At 42.4% G+C, this 24185-nt stretch overlaps 1 protein-coding gene across 3 annotated transcripts in view; it reads right to left on the minus strand.

The window, feature by feature from the left end:
• The window catches only part of asap1b (ArfGAP with SH3 domain, ankyrin repeat and PH domain 1b), a 110639-nt gene that overhangs the window by 37488 nt on the left and 48966 nt on the right, over positions 1-24185 (minus strand). For all 3 annotated transcript variants that reach the window (XM_064330829.1, XM_064330831.1, XM_064330830.1), the window contains exons 4-9: positions 20845-20917; positions 14341-14486; positions 9022-9096; positions 7604-7653; positions 4286-4415; positions 1468-1553 (exon numbers count right to left, since the gene is read on the minus strand). In XM_064330829.1, the coding sequence (XP_064186899.1) occupies positions 1468-1553; positions 4286-4415; positions 7604-7653; positions 9022-9096; positions 14341-14486; positions 20845-20917 (560 nt within the window). The remainder of the gene's footprint in view (positions 1-1467; positions 1554-4285; positions 4416-7603; positions 7654-9021; positions 9097-14340; positions 14487-20844; positions 20918-24185) is intronic.

Genomic DNA, 24185 nt, shown 5'->3' on the forward strand with positions numbered 1-24185 from the left:
TATGGAGTCACAATTTCTTCCATGATTTTCACCAAGCTTTCATAACATATTTAGGCTCCACCACAGTTAAAACCTACTGCTTATTCTTTCATTAATCAATTATTCAAAATGGTGGTTTTGTCCTGACAAAAGTAGCAAAGCTGTTGAAATTTCAACAAAGGGGCCCACTTATCTTAAATTAACCGCAAATCCATGGCTGCAAACCTGAATACCTCCCACTCTGAGCTCCCCTTGTAGCCATGTTATGAAGAGGAACAAAAACTGACGTTCAAACATTACAGTGCATCTGTCTCAAAGGTTCCCAGCTGAATCCATGGCGTGTGAAAGCTCCATACATAAAGCCGTCGGTTCCACACTCAAGAAAACCATTTGTTGCCTCTCTCTTAATGATGTTAGCATTTGCTCAAAGTTTTTTTTCTTCCTTTTCAAGTGCCAGCCCCTTCCCACAGCTGCATAAACATGGCTATTCATAAACCGACACACTGAGGTGGGGATTCTCTCGCATTTATTGTACACAATTTATAAAAAGCAGAGGAGTACTATGTCAAACTTGCCTGCAAAAGGTCCGTAATATCCTTCTTTGGCAAAATAATGAGTAAACGATATCAAATTAAGTGTTTGTATCTTCTAACAATTTATGAGTCAACCTTGTCAAGTTAACCGGTTTGATGTGTGCTAGAAATGAACATTTTCTCTGGGATTGATTTTCAAATGATAATTGACATTTTCAAAAACGCTTTAAAATGTATTTCAAGCACCCATTCTAAATATTAAACTATGATTATAAGGGAAACCAGAGTGCATACATGAAAACGCACATTAAAACTGAACACTGTTAAATTATTCAATTAAGGATAAATTACCATATCCCCTTTTCAGCAATCTAGAATACACTGTTAATAAATTCAAGTAGGTCCCTCCATCTCCAATTCCTCATCGTGAAGGCCTGGAATTTTAACAGCAGTGAATTCAGCAGTGAAGATGATGCAAATTACACGAATATATGTCAAAATAATACTGTGCATCCAACTACTCTAGAGCACAAGACCTTGGCACAGGGATGCACACCTGTGAGTTTGGAATTGTACCCTTACGCCAGTGCCAACTGTGACATTCAGCCTCAGATAATGAGAGAGAGGTTTACTTTCCTCCACTATCCAGTCTGAATATTAAAGAGTGGCGATAATACAGAGGTCCAATCTAACAAACATAAAGACAGCTAGTGTCCATCGTTGTTAGCGAGTGAGTCAGTAAGTGAATCAGTCAGTTGTCCAATCTAAATTTTTACTGGGCTACAATAAACCCAGAGACAATAAACACTGCCTTCCCTCTGTTCCTGCATAAGATTCCCCTTGAATCCCATAAAGTCACAAGTCAGTGAAAAGTGAGGAGGAATTCTTTGGAGTCGTTCTCTGCGCTGATTTGTAACAGTTTATAATCAAGGTCTTGCTGATGACAGGTACTTACTTGCATTGTGCATGGTAATACTTTATTAGGTTCTGAAGAAGATCCACTCCCTTCTTGGTCTTGATCTCATTAACTTTGATCAGGTACTGTGAGAGAAAAACAAATACAGCAAAACTCATAAGTGTCATTTTAACCAGGATAATGATCCTAGGCAGTAACTTAGCATTGTGCTGCCATCCCTCATGCAAACAGACTTTTAGATTAACTGAAAGATTATCGGATTTATCAAAAAATATGACATTATGTTGCTTAAAAAAACAAGCGCAAAGAGGCGCTTAGCGTTCTGAAGCACGGTCCACCCCTCCCAGCTGGATCCTGCTCTCTCCTGCATAGTCTTATCCACTGCTCTAAATCCACATAATATCACGGCAAAAAGCAGGAAACCCATAAGCATACTGATTATCTCATTTGCCTCAGAGACTAAAAAGCATACACTGCTTTTTTCCAAGGATAAGCATTTTTGGAACTCTTAGCTCTAGACCATGTCCAGTCCCGTGTTTCTCAGCACCCGCTGTTGAATAATGGATCAACAGATGAATGCCAAATGTGTACAAGGATGATGTTTGATTGGTGGTGTCACGCATGAGGGGTTCTGAATTCCGCGCTTTGATCTAACGTCGGAAATGTAATGCAATCGAGGTCGTCATACAAAAGCTACCACGGTCATGCATCAGCTGTTTGAACAACAACACCTTTTTGTCCATGAATATAAATAAGCCATGTCCTTTCTGAATGACAATGACATAAAAAAAACACTAATTTGATTTGTCATATACAATTTGTTATCACAAAGTGAAAAGCAAGGGCTGACTGAACCAAGCCAAATTATGTTCTATTTCAGTTCAAAATAAAACAAAAAGGAAAGCGGTCTGGAAGAACAAAATGCTTTCAAAACAAACGAATGATGCATTTGACAAACAAATGAATGACAGATGATGGCATGCAAATCGTGAGCTACTTGGGAAGAATTTCTTAAATAGATAATTCATCCATCATTCCATCTATGAAGTAGTGAGTGCACTTCAGTGATTGTGCTTGTGCAAATGAGAATGTTTGCATTCTATGCTTGTGCAAATCAGTATGTTTGCATTCTATGCTTGTGAGAATGAGAATGTTTGCATTGTGCGCTTGTGCAAATGAGAATGTTTTCATTCTGTGCTTGTGCAAATTAGCCTATGTTTGCATCCTATGCTTGTGCAAATCAGTATATGTTTGCATTCTATGCTTGTGCAAATTTAAATGTTTGCATTGTGTGCTTGTGCAAATAAGTAAATGTTTGCATGCTGAGCTTTTTCAAATGAGCATGTTTGCATTATGTGCTTGTGCAAATTAGTATGTTTGTATTGTGTGCTTGTGCAAATGAGCATGTTTGCATTGTGTGCTTCTGCAAATTAGTATGTCTGCATCGTGTGCTTGTGCAAATTAGTATGTTTGCATTCTATGCTTGTGCAAATTAGTATATGTTTGCATTCTATGCTTGTGCAAATGAGTTCATGTTTGCATTCTGTCCTTGTGCAAATGAGTGCATGTTTGCATTCTGTGCTTGTGTGAATAAATTTGCACTTGTGTATGCATGATAATCTCTGTGCACTTGTGGTTTCAATGTCCATTCCCCGATCTGTGAGTCTGCTCCTTATCTGAGATTAATAATCTAGCCCAACTGACTTCATTTAAAGACAGCCTTTGGGTCTCGCTGCACAGATATAGTTGAATATTAGAATGTACACCTTAATCTGTTTATGTACAGAAGATGATGGGAAATTACTGATGTTCTCCAAAACTAGCAAAGCTCTTGTCTCTATGGTACTCTGGCAGGTACTTCATTGCTGATGCCTTCCCAGGGTACACGCGAACAAAGCTCTCATACTTAGCCAGTGTAACAGCCCACTGTGACTGTGCACAGCTTACTTCAGCGCTCTTCGGGTTCATCCAGGCAGTTATCGTAAATGTCAGAAATACAGGAATTTGGTGTCTGTGTGACATAGCACGTTAGCATGCTTTCAATAATTTCAGTTCTTGAACTGAACTGAGTTGAATATTTTTATAGAGCACGGGTGCTCTGAATCTTTGGTGAGCAATGTTTTTCCTCCTACACATCCCCAAGGCAACGGATGAGGTGGGAACAAAATCAAATTTTGATCTCCAGCAATATTCACAGACAAAGCTTCCTTATTGAATTTACTCCCAACTGGGGCAATGCTATTGGTCTCTTGTGTTGATCCAATTAAAATAGTAATACGTACAATGTAAGTACTTCCTTCAGAGCAAAGGACCTTTATGTAATTTAATAGGCACAGCTGGCTTTTGCACATTTAAAGTACTATGAACTGTTCTAACAATCACAACCAGTTCACACTCTGGTTTCTCTATAATGTACCCATAATTCAGAGAAGATGCGATCGATAACCCATCGAGTGCTCTCTTGAGACTCCTTGAAGTTTCGCTTCAGAAAAAGACTAATATTGTTCTGACCCTATATCACCTTGTTCTTAATCCCCATTGCTGAATAGTCAGTTACCACATTTGTTTAACTTCGGATGGTCTTCATAGTCATTTACACATACATTTACAGATGTTTTGACTTTTAATTTGTAGAGCAAGTGCAAAAGCAAGACCTCCATAATATCAATGTACTAGCATAATATGTAAAAATCTCATGTGTTTGTCACCACTGTTCTGTTTTTATACAAAGCGATAATTGTATTAATTGTTTACTTTAGGAACTGATAAGCACACTAGATTTTTATGTGACCTTTGACCTCTGCCACAGACCAAACACACTAACGGTAAACCAGCTGACGGACACACACAAGCTGACCTCACACATCTGCAGTTGAAAGAGCCGGCGCTCCTTCTCCATCTCCTCGGCGATCTCGGCTCCAGTGATCTCCGTGCGGATCATGCCGTGTTGCTTGGCGTGCTCGCGCTTTTCCTTCTCAATCTTAGTGCTGAAAAAACAAAAAAAAAACAAGCAGACAAATAAATCATGCAGGTTAGGCGGCAATCATCAAAACAGCAATCAGCTTAATTGCTCAGCATCTTCACGGCTGGGGTGGCCACCGCTGATCTAGTGAAATAATTATCAGAAGTTCTGACGGCAGAATGACTGTAGAAAAAGTCATGCATTGAGATCCAATGTCTGTAGGTGCTAAGGGAACATTATTGTAAAGACCCACAGTTTGGAATGATGTTAAGTTACAATCTGCAGTGGCTACACTTACGCTTACACTTGCTCATGATGTTGTAACAACCACACCGCAACACTAACATTGAAACAGTTGTTGATTGATATAGGTTTTTGCCACAAAATCCACAAACGTGACAGAATAGGATGGGACATCACGTCTCAAGACCATTCAGGAAAACAGATGAGTGTATTTTTGGAACAAAGAAAACAGAATTTATTTTAAATGAATGCTAATTAAATCTGTTAGTGACGAGGAGCTGAATTCTAATTTCCATATAAATAGGAGGAACAGTGATTTGGAATAACAAAGGTACTAGGCCAGCATCTTTCCTATTCTGTTCATCTCTCTGCTTTCGACTCTGTCCATAAATTTCCTGATCAAGTCTCTTAACAATATTGTTGTAGCCATCCAATTAGGGCAGGATCCTCCACCTCAACCCCCGTGAACATTCTGTAACATGCTTGTGTTCCCACGGACTGCTGCCTAATTAAATCAGTTGAGTTGGGAACATCGTGTCCGTCTCTTTACGGACATGGACATGTCACTCCGTCGGGCATTTTGGATTTATGAGCGAAGCGATAAAGATTGACCAAATTAAATCTTAGCGCATCCCATTACATTACAGTCGATTAGCATACGCTCTTGTGCAGAGCAAATCACGGCTTATGAGAACATAATTTATTTCACTTGATTTCTATGAGGAATAGAGCCAGACCTAGCAGACAACGTTCCCAAACCAGAGCGCAACCCAAGCTCTATTGCTGGTGCACATGGTGATGGAACCCTCAGGTCCAGAGTAGCACGAGGACGGATCTTTGACATCGACTCAGTATTCGGTCCTCCCATTCTCACCACCTCGACAGCTGTTGCACCTGAGTTTAATGACCAATGCTTCACAAATATAGAAGGATTAAGGCAAATTTAACCATGAGCATCAGAAACAAGGGGTTAATATGAACTGCTGGCCCCTCACCATGTCCAATCTGAGTGCAGCCTGATTACGAGCTCGGGAGTGGACACGTGAATTTGTTCAAACAACTGGGCTTGCACTCCATTTCTACTGAAGAGCTTGTTCCATGACAAATCCGAAGGGGCACACGAGACATGCCCAAGGCGCTGGCTCATATAATCAAATAAAGTGTATCCCATTTCTGTTGAGTGCAGCTTGTGTACGACTGGACCCCCTGGACAGAACAGCAGGCTACCACAATACCATTACCCCCAGGGCATCTCTTTTAATCCGAGTGGCAAACAGAGAGACCCTGGGGGTCACTAATTCAAGTCGCTATCATATTGTCATGGACTGAGCCCCCAGCCGACAGAGATGAAAGCAGACACTGTACCCACGAGGCTCTAAAATATGCCTACCACTTCAATACCGGATTAGGATTATGATGACAACAACACCTGCGACAGTCATTCATTGTTTTTCTGTTGACGTCAAAATCAGCACAAATATTCAGAAGTGACAATATTATTCACTACACTGCAATATTCTCGGGAGTGATACAGCACAAAAACACACAGAACAGCTCAGACAGAAGCACAGGACTGAATTCAATACTCTATGGGCCAGATTTACTAAGGAAATATTCGTGGTGCAAAAGCATTCTCTGTATCGCGGCTCTGTTGCAGTCTTAGATACTGACACATTAACGATCGATTTACCAAGACTGGTTCTATTTACGCAATCAAATAAATTCACAATTTTGCGGTAGGAGACACCCATTAAAAATGTTCAGAAACAATATGGTATGCTTACACATCCAGATTACAAGCCACAAAGAAATGTATAGGGAGCAAACAGGTACTAGTAGCGAACCGCAAGAAAAAGAAAACTTAAATTTACAGATCAGGAAACATAAGTAACGGTCAACGAGGTAGCTACTGTTTCATAATCCTGTATTACAGCATAGGAACAAAACACCAATGGACATGACAAAAATTTAGTGACATCACATACAAAGTTAATTCATCAGGTGTAATAAAACAACAGATGATGCAAAGAAAAGATGGCATGATGTTAGGCAGCATGCAAAAGAAAAACTTCATGAGGGCAAAAAATAAAGGTGGTGCTCCAACTGAGGAAAGAATATTGATACAGATAAAACGACAGGTGGAAAAATCCCTGCAAAATGAGCAAGTAATTGGGGAGGAAGGAATAGACACGAATGAACTTGTGCCAGGAGAAGCCCACAGAGCATTTGTAGGTAAAACTGTTTTCAGAGTTATATCCCTTACTGGACACAGAACAAGTAAGGACTGAATTTTTATGCACGTCAGCTAGCTGCTGCTAGCATATGCAACTGCCAGCTGATGACTTCAACAGAAGTATTGCGTTCTTTAAATAAAAAAAATTGCATAGGCTATTACATGTGAAAATAAGTGAGAACGAACTTGAAACAGTTTCAGTTCTGTCCTCTTTTTGTTAAGCATCAGAGGATGCATTCAATCATCTCCACCCCGTGCAGCCCACAAGGGAAACTAATCTAACTGCCGAGAACACCTGACACCCTTCTCCAGCATCCTGTGTAGCTGTAGGCTACATCAGCGCAGACAAATTAGCACCAGCTTTCCGGTGTTCAAAAAATTATCACACGAAGAGGGAAGTTGCAATTAACGCACGCTTTAGTAAATTATACGAAATAGCTAATTGGCCTAATTCACACAATATCCAGGCTGCTTTAATGCATTCACTCCTGGTCTACATATGCATGAACACATTTAACTATGTAGCAAAAGGAAAGTCACTGAGTGATGGAATCCCTGCAAATTACATCATAATAACGATTTTGACCCATAGCAACAGTTTAGTAAATCCAACGTAGCAACTGCTTCTGCATCGGAAATGCAGCTGCAATCCTTTAGTAAATCTGGCTCTGTGCATTCAAACCAAAAAGAATACACAATTGCTTTCAAAACACATACACATAAATGCACAAACTTACAACTTGGCTTCATAATCCTTCCATGCCTTGTCAAATGGCTTCTTTATATCCTGAAAAATAAAAAAAAATAGGTATAAACTTAATATAAACAAAATCAGTGTGACTGCATGTACACCATTACCTATGGGACATAAATATTTGCATAAGTGTCACTTAATGGGAAAATCAGGAAAATCTAAGTTAAAAAAAAAAAACTGTTTCAGTGTTTTGTTTATTTAAAGCAATACAAAAAAACACCAGCGACACATTCATGTATTAGTTTTCTGCTCTTAGTCATGGTATGTGTACAACAAAGTCAGTACAAGATGCCAGGCAGCACCCAATGACAACAGCATAACCTGCTCCTGCTTTTTCCCAGTCTAGCAAAAACATTAATAAAGGTATGTGGTTGATGTGGCTTCTTTTTAAAATCATGGGAAACATTCAGCGGCGTCTTATTTTTTAGCAAACCTCCCCTTGGGCTTTGCTCAGTCACGATGGAGGCTGTCAGCAGAAATAAAATCGGACTGAGAAGCGAACGAGAGCATGTTTTTGGGGTATGGTTCTGCTAAGTCAGTGTGCGGGGATGCAAAGGCGGAGAGGGAGAGCAGCGTGCGGACCGCAGGCCTCGTCTACTGTGCATGCGGGCGAGCGATTGGTTTCCGTCACGGCAACCGAATGACGTTACAGAACGGAGGTGGGGTGGCCTGCTACGCAAAATAAAAGATAAGAAACGGTAGATTATATTACAAAAACACCGCGTGTAAAGACTACCCTCACTACAGCAAATAATGCTCCTACTATTACGACTACACATAAGGGTGGAAGTCCTGATAATATCTATGTTGAACAACAACAATAATAAGCATTGTGTAGTAATGTTTACTTCACTTCATTTTGTTTGTCTTGTGCCTTTCTGCCCCTAAAACTGAGGGATTATTGTGTGTTTACCGATGCCAACATATTTCCAAGAAAAAAGAAAAAATCCCTTAGTAACTTTGCTTTTAGACGAAGAAGAAACATGGCTCAGCTCCATTATTAAATGCACTGAAACGGGACTACCCGCGGGCGTTCTTCAGAGGACGCGCCGCGTGTGACACGGCACACAGAGAAAGGGGCTAGCTAAATTTAGGAGCTTATACAGCATAAAAAAGGCCTGCACCGGGCAGAGGATCCACACTTAATGAAAACGGGACTCATCTGTCGAGCGCCTTTGCTCAAAGGGGACCGGCGTTCGCTTCTCGAATTTACAAGGTCAGGCTTTTTAACGAAGTTGGGGGTGTACTGTGGAGATGGCCCCCCCTCCCCCCTGAAAAAGGAAGGGGGAGTGGCAAGAGATAAATCTCGACTTCGGCAAGGGAAGGGCCCTGAGGCGCTGATGCGCGCTCAGGGGCCATCCCGAGTTGTTTTCGGAAGGGCGGAAGCCCACTAAATCTTACCCCTTTGACTCCTTTCAGGTCTCCCTTCAGCAGGGAATCCAGGGTGAAGATCACATTGTGGCTCAGGCTCTGGAGCTGTTGGGAAGAAGAGAGCGACAGCAGGACAAGCCTGAGTTACGGCAGCGCAGACAAGTTAATTTACCTCCGGACACGGGAACATAATGAAAGCACCGCCCCAGGAGACCCGGCAGAACCCCATCCACAAGCAGGATATGAACCTACAGCTTTCACACAGAAAAAGGTGAGGTGAGAGACGGGTGGGGCTTCCACCCCTGACGTGGTCCCGTCAACGTGAACTGAGCTGAGGGCGGCTCCGATAAAATGGAGCCGTCCACGTTGGAGAATGCGCCACCATCCGCGACCGGGTCACGGGGTAAAGAACTCTGACCCCTGTGGCATCCCCTCAGTTCTCTCTGTTACAAAATGGAGATTGATCCTTTCCCACCCCTCCCCCTCCACCAGGGCCAATTTTTCCTGTGCTCTACCTGAGTGAACGGTCATGGAATAAGTGGTGCTCCACAAAAACAGCGCTTCACAACAGAACAAAGACCCTCACCCCGAGAAGGAGTAAAACTCATCAGTGCCAAATACGCTGGTCTTGAGGCATATGTGGGTTGACTGGTTATACAAAAGAAGTGATTTCAGACTTCTAACTTGGTCTCGTTGACTCACGCATATCTCGCAATCTGATGTCTCCATTCAATGAGTCCCAAAAGGAGTCTTGTATTGCAGTTCACAGTTCACCGCAGTATAAAAGTTTGAATATGCTAGTAATTTAGTCCTTGAATAATCACAAACCCTACAAAAATGAGGACTTCAGAAAGTCAACACTCAACTCAGCAGCATGCCCAGGATATGAAAATCGCGATATCAAATAATCCGGCGGGCAGTTGCTGTGACGATAAACAGTATACAGTTCTGCTCTCACAAATGATATTTGACAGAACCAACCGCTGCTTGTGGAATATCGTTGCGCCGAAGATCAGTTGGCAAGCCAATGTAAAAATTAGCACCTGCTCTCAAAGCCTGGGTTTGGCAGAGCTGAAGAGGAACAGAATGGGGGTCTGTTGAGGTCCTGTTTTGGATGGCCAGGCTTCACGTGTCGTCAGCTCCTGTCGGTAATTGAACGCAGACCCGCTTCCTGGTCCAGCGCTGAGCATGCCAGGCACAACCGAGGCCAAGCCAAGCCAAGCCAGGCCGGCATTACATCATGTTTAAATCAGCTGTTATTGCTAATCTGTCAGCGAACAGTGAACTGGAGTTTTGTTCAATTGGCAATAGTTCATTCTAAGGGACATTCATAAGTCTTATTAATAGCTCCATAAGGAAAGACTCTTAGAACAACTCCTCAATGGTATAAGCATATGGATATCACCAGGCTTTCCAAAATTGGGGGGAAAAAAAAAACGAATAACAATTGCTTGATTAAAAATCTATTATTTCATGTCGATAATAAATCTTCAAATCCATTTGTTGCGACAGACAGTAAAACACTGAATGTACCTTGTCACAATTCTTTAGCCACTTCTTTTGTAAGTCCAAGCAAAGCTGGTTATAATAAATGTACTGTAAATAAATGGCTTTTTGTAATATGTGTATGAGGGTTTTTATCACTTATGAACAGTCCTTAAAATAAAATGTTATCTTATCATTATAAGACACAGACACATCTGAGGGAAAGAACATCTCACCTCCAGTGAAGCATAGCCATTAGCCACCCCCACACCAAGTGGCATAGATGAACAGGCAGCGTTGCTTTAGTACTCACAGTATATGACCTTATGTCCAGCACATTCTGCCACAAGACTACATTACATGTCAGTGAATTATTTATTAGCTTAGAAGCCTCCATGGCTTCAGCTTTATGTGTGGTACATTTATGCATGTTTACTGAAGCAATGCGTGTTAAGCGACTTGCCCATGGGGACAAATGCAGTATATAGCAGTTGTATGACAGTATACCCTATAGGCCTATATCAAAACTGTATATAGCAGTACTTATATCAACCCTGTGACCTTATGAACCCAGCTTATGAACCCAGTTTCCTAACCATTACACCACATAGTCATTCAAGATGGTGAAGAGAAGTGCAAAAAAGAGAATCCCATTTTTCTTCAGATACAGACATGGAGTACTGCTCTAATCCTGAGCTGACCATAGTCACCTACACTACATGGCCAAATGTATGTGTTTACCTGACATCTAAGATCTCATCCAAAATTATGATAATTAACATGGAGGTGGTCCCCCCTTTGCTGCTATAACAACCTCCACTCTTCTGGGAAGGCTTTATACTAGACGTTGGAGCATTGCTGCAGGGATTTGCTTCCATTCAACCAGAAGAACATTAGTGAGGTCGACCACTGATTGTGCAATTAGGCATGGCTCACAGTTGGCTTTCCAACTGATCTCAAAGGTGTTGGATGGGGTTGAGGACAGGGCTCTGTGCAGGCCAGTCAAGTTCTTCCACACCGTTCTTGGCAAAACCATTTCTATGTGGACCTTGGTGTGCACAGGGGCATTGTCATGATGAAACAGGAAAGGGCCTTCCCCAAACAGTTGGGGAAGCACAGAATAGAATGTGACTGTATGCTGTAGCATTAATATTGGTCTTCACTGGAAATACAGGGCCTAGCCTAAACAATGAAAAGTAGCCCCAGACCAAGGGGTGTCCAAATATTTTTGGTCATATAGTGTACAATCCATACCACACTCACACCTTTCCAAACATGGATCCTTCAGCCTAAGCTATATGCCAATGATAAGATATAACAAGCAAGCATAAACAAGGCTTGTCGTACCGTTAGCTTGCTGCCTAACGGTACGACCCCAATGGCCGCAAAGCAAGCGTCATAGCACAGGACAACAAAGAAGGTGTAAGCTGTTTTTCATAGAAGACACGTTTTGCTTGGGAATGCTGAAAATTACCAGAGATGGATAAGAACTTTCAGCCTGGGTAGCTTCCCACTGTGGCACACATGGATAGCACTTACAGTTCTGACCAAGACTGTCAGCTGAGAGAAGACCTGTCAGGCAAATGCCCTCTCCTCCCCATACTTCAGGGCTACAAGCCAAAAACCCTCCCGCTGACCCACACCTGCCTGACGTGAATTCAGAAAGATTCTGTCTTCACACTTTGACCCTAGATCAGTTTCAGATTTCCAATATGTAATGGTTGGGGTTAGAATTTGGTCTCGGTTAACTGATCCAGTATCAGATACTGCTGACAGTTTTCAGTTGCTATGGCGAGAAGTGACATAAAATTGTAACAGGCATAACCCAAATCAGACAGACACACTTATTGGGGGCAATGTGTTGCTGTTAGTGCATCCCAGCTCATCATCCTGATAATAAAAACAGCACTTGAGCATGGCTGCCCCCAGAAGCTAACCGGTAATCTTTAAATAAGGTGTTAGCTTCCATTTCCTGCACAACGTTTCAGAAGTCGAGGGAAGGTGGCTGTTATTTTGTGGCAGACTGAGCTCTAAGCCACTTTGTTATGGGCCTGGAACAGGGTTTGAGAACAGGAAATGCAACTGCCTAGCAGTAAAGGTCATTGGCTATTTGCAACAAGAAACAGCTTCAGGAAAAAATGCATTACAACCCAGGAAAAAATATTTCAATATTTTTTGTCAATCTTATTAGTCTGTAACATTGATCAAGGGTATGCGCTAAGAGCAAAGTAGGCCACAAATACTACACGCCTATACAGTACAAATCAGATCGACCTTGGTTCTGCTCCAGAGGTCCAATCAATGGATCTAGATTTGCACTTTCTAATTAGGTACAGGGGTGAAAACTTTCTGCTACTACTGGAATATATACTACATGTTGTTCAATGCAATTACGGTATAATGGCCTCTAATGTGTTTCCTTACTGTAGCTGCAGGAAGAGCATCTCAGAGAAAATCAATCTTCTGTTGGCTTTTGCTGAATGTTTGCTCCTACATTCATGCTAAATATAACCAGAGGCAGAGTAGCCATCTCTGCCTTTCTTTGTCCTTCACTGTGTGAGGTGGAATGCTGGGATACTAGCTGACCTACAATGCTTTATTATCCTGGAAGCGTGTTCCACTTGTTCTTCAAAAGGAAAACACAAGTACATACCACAAGTAGGTGCCAACATATAAGTATTCCTTCAGAACTGACAAGCCATAGAGCGCTGAAGGCAAATGGAGGGCAACACAAAACCACCAAAGGCAGTATATATGTCACTGTGCAGGGAACCTTCAACCTCTAAAATGTCACATCAACTATATTATAAGCTAACAAAAAATATTAAAGTTACCACTTCACAATTCAAATATCTCCCTGGAAATATATTGAACTGCAATAGGTAATAATGGCAAAAATCTGGCATCTTCTGAGTGCATTTGGACCTGGGATGAAACGCATGATTTCCTACAGGCAGGAGGTGTCAACACACAAATGATTAAGAAGCAGGTGGGGTGGGGGTACCGGCAGCGACTCATGTTGTTTCTGCAATTTCATGGTCTGGAGTCTACTTCACTCCTGCCGTCTCTGCCGAGGGTTCGAGACAGACACATGGGATAAGGAAGAACAGACAATTGTGTCAACGCAAACACAATAGCTGGATTCAGGCAGGACTGATCGGTAAGTCCAGGGCGGGTAGGTGCCAAAACTCCAACTCTCTTGCTAACCCCCCCCGCCCTTCAAAAAAAAAAAAGAAGAAGAAAAAACCTTACACAGACGTTGAATATCCTTCACACTTAAACACAAGCCAGCTTTGGAGGGGGTGGAGGTGCTGGGGGTCACATCATGCCAGGGTGAGAAACACATTTGTGCTTCAGTAGATCCACGCAGAACAGAATCTTTCAAATATTCTTCCAAATACAAATATTCCGTCAAGGACCCAAACACACTCAACCAAACACCAGCACTTTGTCTAAAAGCCATCCATCAACGTTCAAATTACTGTAGAGAGGGTGGGGAGATGGAAATCTGAAATACTTTCTCAACAGAGAGCCTCCCCAGTAGTCTCACTACTTGGCACTCATACAATAAAATTGTGTTTTCAACAGGGAGCTTTGATGGTTTAGATGGATTGTGGACAAATGTTAAGCAAAGACTCGCTGTCAGAAAGTGGCTTTAAGCATACCCTCCCCAGTCAAACTTCATCAAGGCAACTGCAGCTTATGGCTGTTCTGTATGAAACGTGGATGGATCTGTTAATAATTTCCATAATGTCAGTCATTTGCCTGGCATGTGCTTCAAAACTTTTTCTATATGTCCATCACCAACTTTTCCCACATTAGCCTTTCCCAAATAGTGGCACCAGCACTGTTAGGGGCTCTTACCAGGTTCTTGAGCAGAGCAGAGAGCTCCTTGGTGAGGGTGGAGAATTTGACAAAGGCTGTGCCCAGGTCAGGGTTGTCCCGGCTGATGAAGTTGCTGCCAAACTTGTCCAGTGCTTGAACATAGTTCTCTTCATTCTGGACGTGGTCTGTGGACAGAACAAGAGCATTAATGTGATAACATAAAATAGTGAGAAGACTATATTTTCAAAAATTTCAATCAAAATCAGCTTAACATGTCTTTAATGAGAATGCACAGCTCCTGTATCAGCTTGTCATTCATTACCATGATATCCCTGGAATCCAACTATTCTGTTCAACATAATAAACGTAAGGTTACAAGACTAGTCCAAGAAGAATGCAAGACTCAGGGCAGGGCTTCATTATATATAAGCCCGGATTTAATTAGACACATTCTTAACTTATCTGGCAATTAAAAGTGATCTCCCCTGGCCGTCCAGGTTAAGCTAAGCTGTGGTCACGTATGCAGACTGGACTGCATGGTCTATAATGGACTCTCCATCCACAAGCTAATGATGTGTGCACTAGAGGTGACTGCCCTGGGGGAAGGGACAAGGCTATAACTGGAAGGCAAAACCCCAATCCGGGATAAACCCAAGAATTCAGATTTAGCTCTCGGTGGTCCATTCCAAAGTTCCTATCTGATCCGGCTGGACTTCCCACTGCACGTGCAGCCGCAGAGAGCTTATGACAAGTCCCTCTCTGTTCATCTGCATGAAACAAGAGGTTAAGCCGGAATCTGAGACTTCAAAGGAGCACAAAGTTAAAACCAAGCGGAGAGGAATCCTCTTCTGTAAAGGTCACTGTAAATTTCGCATTGAACTCTCAGATACAATTTCACACAGGCGGAAGATGAGGGCTGTATCAGTGACATCAATGAGGTAATGAATAGGCCTAGACCTACATGCACAAACAATAACGCTTCTACCACACAAGAGAGACAGGAACCGCTAGAAGGATACGCATGTGTTTATAATTATAACACCAAACGCTAGTCCAAAGCCGTCTGCATGGCCCTTTCCACCCTTTGCTAACTCTGCAGGACTAGGAGGCCGAGGGAGGATTCGAAGCACTTGAGCCCTGTCCTGTTCCGTTATCCAGCCCTCATCTGGGATTCATTCACCAATTTTATGGGGCTGAGTCCCTTGGCAGAGTGACATTATTAGGTCATTTGTCTTTACAAAATTGGAAAAAACAGACACACGCTCACACACCAAAACACCAAAATATGCAGTATCCATTAGAGCCAGCAGGTGGCTCAAGACTTAATACTATGGAGGGTATTTAAAAATACCCAAATCTAAAAAGCAGCAAATCATCCCTGAATGGTTTATGAACAGTGCACGCTGCTACCTGTAGCTTCTTTAGTGGATGTTAATGTATCCCCGTTCGGTTTTGTCCTTATAATTAAAGTAGTAAATAAGGGTACACCTCTTCTTGCAGACTGAAATTCTGTGAACAAAATTAAGAACACAACCCTACCAAGAAGACCTCCTCTCTCCATGGAGGCAGAGGCAAAGGTGCAATTAGTTCATTAGCAAAAAAATTCAACACAGCACCACAGATGCAGACATGGGAAGGTAAGACAAGTGCCTTTCAAAGCCTCAGACAGTATTTCTGCGAAATGCTCTGGTAATTCCCCAAGGATTGACTCTCTCTGATGCTAAGTGTATGAACACTGACCTTCAGCTGCTAGACATCACAGCCTTAAAGGCAAACCACAGACGATGCCAAATAAACCTTAATCTTAGTACAGTCCGTCATAAAGGAAAGGTCAGAGATATTGCTGTTACTATAACGGCCAAAACAGTGATCCCGGTGGCATTCCCAGCCAAAACAAAGACACCAGAAAGGACATATTTACTGCGCTGCACAGACAGTGTTATCAGAAAAGGTTTGATTGAATTGACTCCACACCAGAATAGCCATAACCAGTAATCCCAAACAGAGCTGCCAAAGACAGACCCTGATGGAGAACAGCCAGGGCATTAAATGTACTTTTTTCACCCACTGGTCAGAGTAGTTTGTGGATTCTAAAAAAAATCACCAGCCATTTTCAACATTTTTACCAGCCGCATTACCTTTTCCAAGACAACACAACCTGATTTGTTACCTGGTTAAGTGACGGCAGTAGAAAATCTTACAAGCCACAATCAAAATTTTACCAGTATTTGGCTGGTGGCGGGTGTTAATTTCACACTCTGAGAACAGCCCGACGTATGGGTGCCGGACTGGAAGAGCTGAAGTCAGCTCTGTCGAAGCATAGCTGAATGCGGGGATACCGCAGAGAACCGGCAGGGAATGTCCTTTTTAAAGGCCATCCCGAGGAAACGATCCCAGAGAGGATTGGCAGAAACAGACCCTGCTTATATCCCTGCCCGGAGAGGACGTAGTTTGCGAGAGGTCCTGGCTGAGCCGCGTACTCAGGAAAGCCTATAATCCCAAATGGGAGACAGTGTGGTCTGTGGCTGGGGGCCAGGCTTCCATCCCAAACCCCCTGCCCCCCCCATGTCCTGGCTGGATCAACGCGCCAGTGTTGCGTTTGCCGCTGCACATGTGCATGCAAGGGACAGAGGTCGACCTCAGCAGAGGGTTCACTTCCCAATCTGAACCCAGCATCTCCAGCCAGTTCTTTGGCTTGACCAATTCATTTCATGCTTAATTCATACCAGTGAGAACGGGGGAGAGCCTCACAGCCTGGAAAAGGCAAAAATACTCACCGTCGCCTCCTTCGGGTCAGGAGAGGTAAATCCACCTAATGCCAGGCTTTCAAAGTAGTCTTAGCTTAGCATGGCTTGTTATACCCTCCCTAGAAAATATCAAGGTACATCACATCACATGCCTGGCCACAATGTATGGCCAATTTGAATGTGATGATGTCCCTCATGTGTAGACAGGAAGAAGCCAGAAAATAGGCGGGCACAATCTAAAATTTAGGGGCGACACAAACATATTATTTTATAAAGCTTCAATGTTTATTTTGCAAGTAAAAGTGAGAAATAGCCTATACGTTTGTACAGTGAAAACGGCCATTCCATTATGATTGTGCCTCATTTTCTTCCAAGCAACACAGTCAGAAAATTGAGGGTAGCAAACATAATTATTCTGACAAAAGAGGGAATTTTAATTTTAATTTAAGTTCCCATCATGAATTTTCGGTTTTAGACATTGTGAAGTGCAACATAAATGACTGTGGCTGTCTGAGAGCTGCACGTAGGTAGTTAGCAATTTTTTGCATAAAAATCTGGCTAAAAGCAACATTGACACAGCAGACATGTGAGCTCCAAATATATTTTGTGAAGCTCGCCACTGAATTGTTATCAGTGAATGAATGGATGTCCATTGAGAAGATGCAGTGTTTGGGAAGCTCACTGGGAGATAAACATGTGCAGCTGTAGAGCCCAGCGGAATTCAATGCATTCACCAGGGCAGCGGAAAGCTAAATCTTCTGCATTGGAAAAGAACTAATCATCCAGCGCAATAAATTACACTACATTCCACGTTATTTATTTTACCCCTGGACCATCATCATATAATTTAAAAGAATGATAATGAGTCTGGAAGACAGAGCTGTACAGCAGTCTGCTCTTTCAAAGCAATGTTTTTTCATTCATTCATTTGCAAGAATGCAAGACCCTCAGGAAGCCAGACTTGACAGAAACCACAGCCTATTAAACAAGTTGCGGTTTTATTCATCAGCGGTAACAATAAAAACACATTATGAATGAGAGTCAACCTGGACTCACCCTTCTAATCACCAGTCTTTCTAGTTAAACAATGCCATGCTAAGTCATAATGGACTGAGGCTCTAAGGACTTCCACAGGAAGAAAAACTAAATTAGGAATCAAAATGCATAATCACAATACATCAATAACAGTTTGAAAATGACAAAAAACAACTGACCAATTGTACTTATGGCTATGGCTTCCTCTGTCAATCCAGGAGGGCTCAGAAAAGCATGGACACTCCCCTGAAGCACATGCTACCGGCCAGCAATTCTATTCACTCTGATGAGCTGCACAGAACTGTATCGCTGAAGCGCACTTGTGCAGCTGACACAAGCAGACTGGCCTACTTACGAATCAGTGCCCAACCAATCAGAGGAGCATGCTGGGGGACAATGAACTAATAACAAACCCTCCAACTGAAATCCACCCTCCCTGAGTGACACTATAACCCAATTATGTACCACCCTACAGGGCTACTGACCACAGTCAGTGTTGGCATGGTCTGAAATGATCCATCCCTCTTAACAGGAGGAGCCATTCAGCTGTTGGAGACCAATGACATCAATGAAGCACAATTCACCCTTCCAGGAGTAGAATCATCCATACGTTATTTGACTGAAGACTACAAGTCACACTCGTTCTTTCAAACATCTAAGCAATGTGGCAAGACCTTGTTTGAGCAGTATTACCATCCATTTTTTATACAAAAAGGACAGAACTGAGAAGAGGGATTGTCACATTCTGGATCAGTACACAAAACACCTTGTGCATCGTGGGCTGGCCTGTATATCCATGTAACCATTAGCAATCAAAATCTCATCCAATCAAAATCTCATCCAAGCCATCAAAGAGCATGAGGCCTTACATGGCTCTTAGAAATGGTGCCATGGACTCTTCCCAAAGAAAACATAACGGTTTTACTCTCATTTCGATTTTCTATCTGAATCCTTTGTGAGATCAATGTGAAGTTTTCTGGGGAAAAAATCGACTTTGTTAATGAAAAACAGAAGAGTTCAGCTTGAAGTACCAAACACGTATCACGTCAATGTTCATTTCAAGGTTGGTTTGTGATGGTCAACCAAACCGTGTTCCTGAATTTTATTTTATTGATAAAATAACTTTAGGCTTCTTTTTAAAATTGAATCAATATGGATGCTAGTGATGCTTTCTGCTCCAGGGTCTTGTGACATTAGGTTTTACGGCAAAGCATGAAATCATTTAGTCTTAAAGGGACATACTGACATACATCACTGTACAAGTGTCCTTGGAGTTCCTTACAACTGAATTGTATTATCTTGCATTAGCCAGAAAATGGGCCTCCAAATGCCCAGACACCTGCCACTATACAGCTGGCAGTAACTTAACCAGAAACTTCAGTAAGCAAAATATCCTTCATCACACACAACAACTGTGTGAACCATTCAAACACATACACTAAAACTGAAATAATATTGAAAAACTCCAGAAAGTGAACAGTCCTTTTAAGCATATGGGCTCCTGAGAATATCAAATGCAGTAAGCTGATGCAGAGCCAAGCAGGGAATTTTAACATAGTTTGATGATACAATGCAAGTGCAAATAAATGCCAGGGAAACTGCATTCCTAATGCTTCTCAGAGGACAAAGTCACTGATGCCAAACAGATTCCTGTGCATATTTTAATAACAGCAGCAAATTGCACTGTTTCTCACCATACGCCTGCGAAACAAACTGGGAATATTTCCAAGGGCCGTGCAAACCAGTACAGAACAATAAAAGCAAAAGCAGCCTTGTTCTGCAAAGGTTGTTGTTGACTCCATTGTATTATAGACTGCTTATTTTTCTGATCGCAAACTAGAGAAGACAGCACTGAGCTAAATCTGGACTGTGAGGCGGTGGCCGGGCTGCTCGATGTCCTAGAGGCCATGCTGGCATCCCGGCCAACAGAGGCTAGAGCCATATGTGAGTGACCGCAGTGCATCAGCCGCCCCGGTTACGAATCGTGAAAAAGATACGGTCGGCAGGCCGTGGCAAGGCCTTCGTGGAAGAGCGCCCGGGGGAGGGGGGGGGAACGAGCGCCCGGCGGAGATAGCGGTGGAGGGACATGAAGGAACAGCAGGCGACTCAGCGAGTAGCGCAACTTGAGAGAACAGGCTCTCCGATTTTCAAAGAACAACAAAAAACATTGAAAGGATACAAAAACAGAAAAAATAAACGCAGAGGCAAAAAGTCACCAACTTCTTGGTTCAAACAAGGTTTGACACTGCGTAACACTGCTTTAACACTGCTTTAACCTAGAGAAAAGCATTTTATCCAACATCCTCCAGTAAAAACCCTGGTGTTATCATGACTTTTTATGGCCAATTCCGATAGCAGATTTTTTTAAAAGCAAAATCAGCCGTTTCAAGCCTTTTCACTTTGCTGGCCGACTACATTTATTTGAACCAGAATACACAGATGAAGAACTGAATTATATTTGTGTGCGCACAGAATAGTGTAGCTTACGGTCAATACTGAAAATGTTCAGACGGCATTATTTCCGACATCATATCACATTTCTAAAAACCGGAACATAAAACTGGAATACACAAAATCTGCTGGTTACTAATCGTGTGTTATGGAGCGATTGATCGATGCACCCCTAATAAAGAGATTCTTGAAAGTGTAGGTAACATATTTTAAAAGGTAGGCGATGTGCAATACCTTAGCTGTGGGTCAAAGAGCAGGCAATTCCATCTCACAAAAAATGGACAAGAGGAAGTGAAGAGCTGTCTCTTACCTTGACCTGAATTGTAGATAGCTTTGACGGATTTCTTCACCTTCTGCAATGCTGTCCGGTCCTGATCCAAAGCCTGAGCATAAACAGAAAGAAAGGTGGGGTTAAAATAGGATTAGCACTGTGGAACACCAACAGCAAACCAGGCCTGTGCTTATCCAATTCACCTGTTGGTTGACAAGACCATTCCAAATCACTACATTGGCAGTTGGTTGCTTTTATTTGGGTACTTTATACCAAAACAGCCACACTCTGTGACTTTCCCTTACTGTTTGTCCAATTGTCTGAACAAGGCATGAAAGAGATACCCTCAATTTTAAGCCTGGAACCTAGGGATAGTGCACAGTTGTTGCATTCATTATTGGACCATCTCGTCCTTGGGCATCAGTAGAGGGTGATGAAAGTGTTTGTTTTTATGCAGGGATGTGATGAAAGATGCCAAAGAATCAAAACAGTGGTAGAGAAGGAGGAACGAACCCCCACCTCACTGAGGAGGCTAACCGACAGTTTTGCTTGCGGGATGGATTTCCTGTTCCCAATCAGCCAGTCAGCACAACTGATCAGACAGATGGGGTCCGCGTCTAGTTCAATAGATGTCTAGTCAAATTCTGTTTTGTTCTCTGAGCTCTGCAACTCCCCTCTGTTTCAGCTCAAAACAGATTCCTTAGCATCATAACATACTGGGATATTGTGTGAAACAAGGCAAATTAAGCTGTTCTGTACATTACTAGCAAAGCAAAATACAGAGTAAACCTGAATGCTGGTTTTGGTTAAAAGGCCAAACCAATAGATCTTTGCCAGACAGAAGCCCAGGAAAAAGAGTCAACACGTGAGTCCCCTCTGCATCAGCACACAGACAAAAGACCAATCACGTGGCCATAGATTCTGACACAGACAAAGTAGCCTACCACCACACAGCAGTGGACTGGCAAGCCCTGAAGAAGCAACCAAGCAGGATATATATTTTTCTATCCATGTCTCTGTATCAGTTATCTGTGAATAAGTTTTATTCTAATAAGTGGGCTCTATTGATTTAAAAACATGAAGTATTTTGCTAGTTTCTCGCTGTTATTATAATTAATGATAAGATATTAACTGGTGACCTAGTGTTGGAGTTAAAAAACCGACAAGGGTTTTGTTATATTTTAATACCCATTACCACCACTATACTCTAAGAATGAGGATGTCATTATGAAACTGCACACTTGGAAAATATGTCATGAGAAATGGTGGAAAATAAGTTCTGTGAGCCAGTTATGATTGTTGGAACGTATTTTCTCCATTCTCACTCTGTAACATGACCAAGGCCGCCTTCAGCCACGCAGCTGTGCATTTAAATCACAGAAAAATGTACCCAGCCACACAGCGGTCTTAACACTCGCTGTAGCCTAACACTTACCAGCCACTGAAACATGCTCTTATGGAGAAAAAGAGGAGCAGATAAGCAGAATGAGTAACTCTCAAGAAGAAATGAGTAATTACACAGATAGGTGGAAAGGTAAAGGTAAATTGCACAGCTGATTCACATTAAACTGCTCCATGGCACCTTAGGAAAAAAGAGAATTGCGTAAAAAATTATGGTAAATATTGTTTTGAAATAAACCCCATGTGTTTACCTTCTTGTCATTTCAGTGTTACTGAATATTTGTTACTGAAGCTTAGTCACCTCATGTTTAAAGGGTAAAATGTTCATTTTCTCTCGCACTGAGGTAAAGAAATAGCTGAAATAGTAGACTCTCAGAGAAACTTTCATGCAATCCCTCACATGCATATAAAATGAATAATAGATAAATCAGTCAGAACAAAGCTGAAGAGAATGTGGCATCATAATCTGTGAATAAATGATGCAAAACTTCTAGTTACTGCTATCTTGTGTGGTGACAACCAGATTTCATCATACCCGTGACCTACTGTAACCAACACAAACAGCTTCCTCTCTGATATTACTGAGGTTCAAATTTGCCTACATTTCCTATTACCACAAGATAGCCCCTCCAGCTTTAGGAGGCCCAACCAGGGAAACTCCAACAGAATGGTAACAAAGATCTCGAGCTCAAGCAGCTATTGTGGACTGGGCAACGCTTCATATGCACTGAGCCTGGGATGCATGAAATGTAAGCTGATGTGACTCAGTTCTTTTGGTGTGTTTTAGGCCCAGGCCCAGACATCAGTGATGAAGCCATCAGCCAGGCTGCAAAGTGAGAGTTAATGAGGAACAGAGGCCAGAGGACCTCGCATTCCCTGCAGGCCAGCCAAAGGCCATCTCAACAGCGTACACAAAGGAAAGGAGGATCTGGCCAAAGCAAGCCCAGCCGGCTGTGTGCCAGAGTCGAGTAAAACGGGAAAACAGCCCTGACAACCCGCGCACAATCCACGCAGAATTCCTTATCACGAGGTGATTCGCGCAGATCTTTCACAGATGATACATTCAAGTTTGAAAACACGACAGACTGCCTTCTTTTAGGCTAATACTAGCAAGTGTGATTCATATGCCAAACTGCGTAAACTTCTGCATTTACGTTACGAGTTTTAGTCATCAAAAAACTATAAACCTCCAAAGAAACTGAGGATGTAGCCTACATACTGGGTTAATTACAGTCATGCAGAAGTAAATGAAATAGACGCTTAGCAATGCAGCACAGTACTTCCACCAAGATTCATAGTTTTTTTAGTTCTTCTATTTAGAGATCCCGGACGAAGACTGCTGTAATTTTCACTGGGTAACATAATTACAGTTGCTGACTACTAATGCACAGGGGAAATCAATGGGAGAGAGGGATCAGCTTACTGATTGAAGAGAAGACTACGGAATCCACAGTGTTCTAACTCCCACGCAAAAACGGCCACCTGGGACTGAGGGCTGAGGGATTCGGGCTGTGGATGCCGACCCTTTCTTCGGCCTGGTTGTAGTCAAAAACTTCACAGTGGAGTGTGAAATTGTTTGCCTGTGTGGCACAGCTTCGGTTTGTAGCTATAGCTATACCTGGGGGTCAGGTGGGAGAAGTCACCAAAACGTATTGAGGGAACATCACTGTTTTGTCGTACTTTTTTGTGCTACAAAACATTGGGTGCAAGGCCCTGCCCAACCACCGAGTTTTTGTGAAATATAGAGGGATGATGCAATGGCAAAAGCAAACATATTTCTTACTTATACAGATGCCGCAATGCACCTAAAAGACAGAGGGCATTGTCAGAGGCAAACTACGCGTGAGTCATACCCTCAGACCAACTAACTATGCAACACAACACTCCCAAGTGTCAAAGGCAGGCCATTTATAATACGGATTCAGCAATCAATCATTTGTTTCTTGGGTGAGATCAGGCTCCAAATTAGCATCAGTACT

The sequence above is a fragment of the Anguilla rostrata genome, chromosome 4 (assembly GCF_018555375.3).
Source record: "Anguilla rostrata isolate EN2019 chromosome 4, ASM1855537v3, whole genome shotgun sequence".
Classification (NCBI taxonomy): domain Eukaryota; kingdom Metazoa; phylum Chordata; class Actinopteri; order Anguilliformes; family Anguillidae; genus Anguilla; species Anguilla rostrata.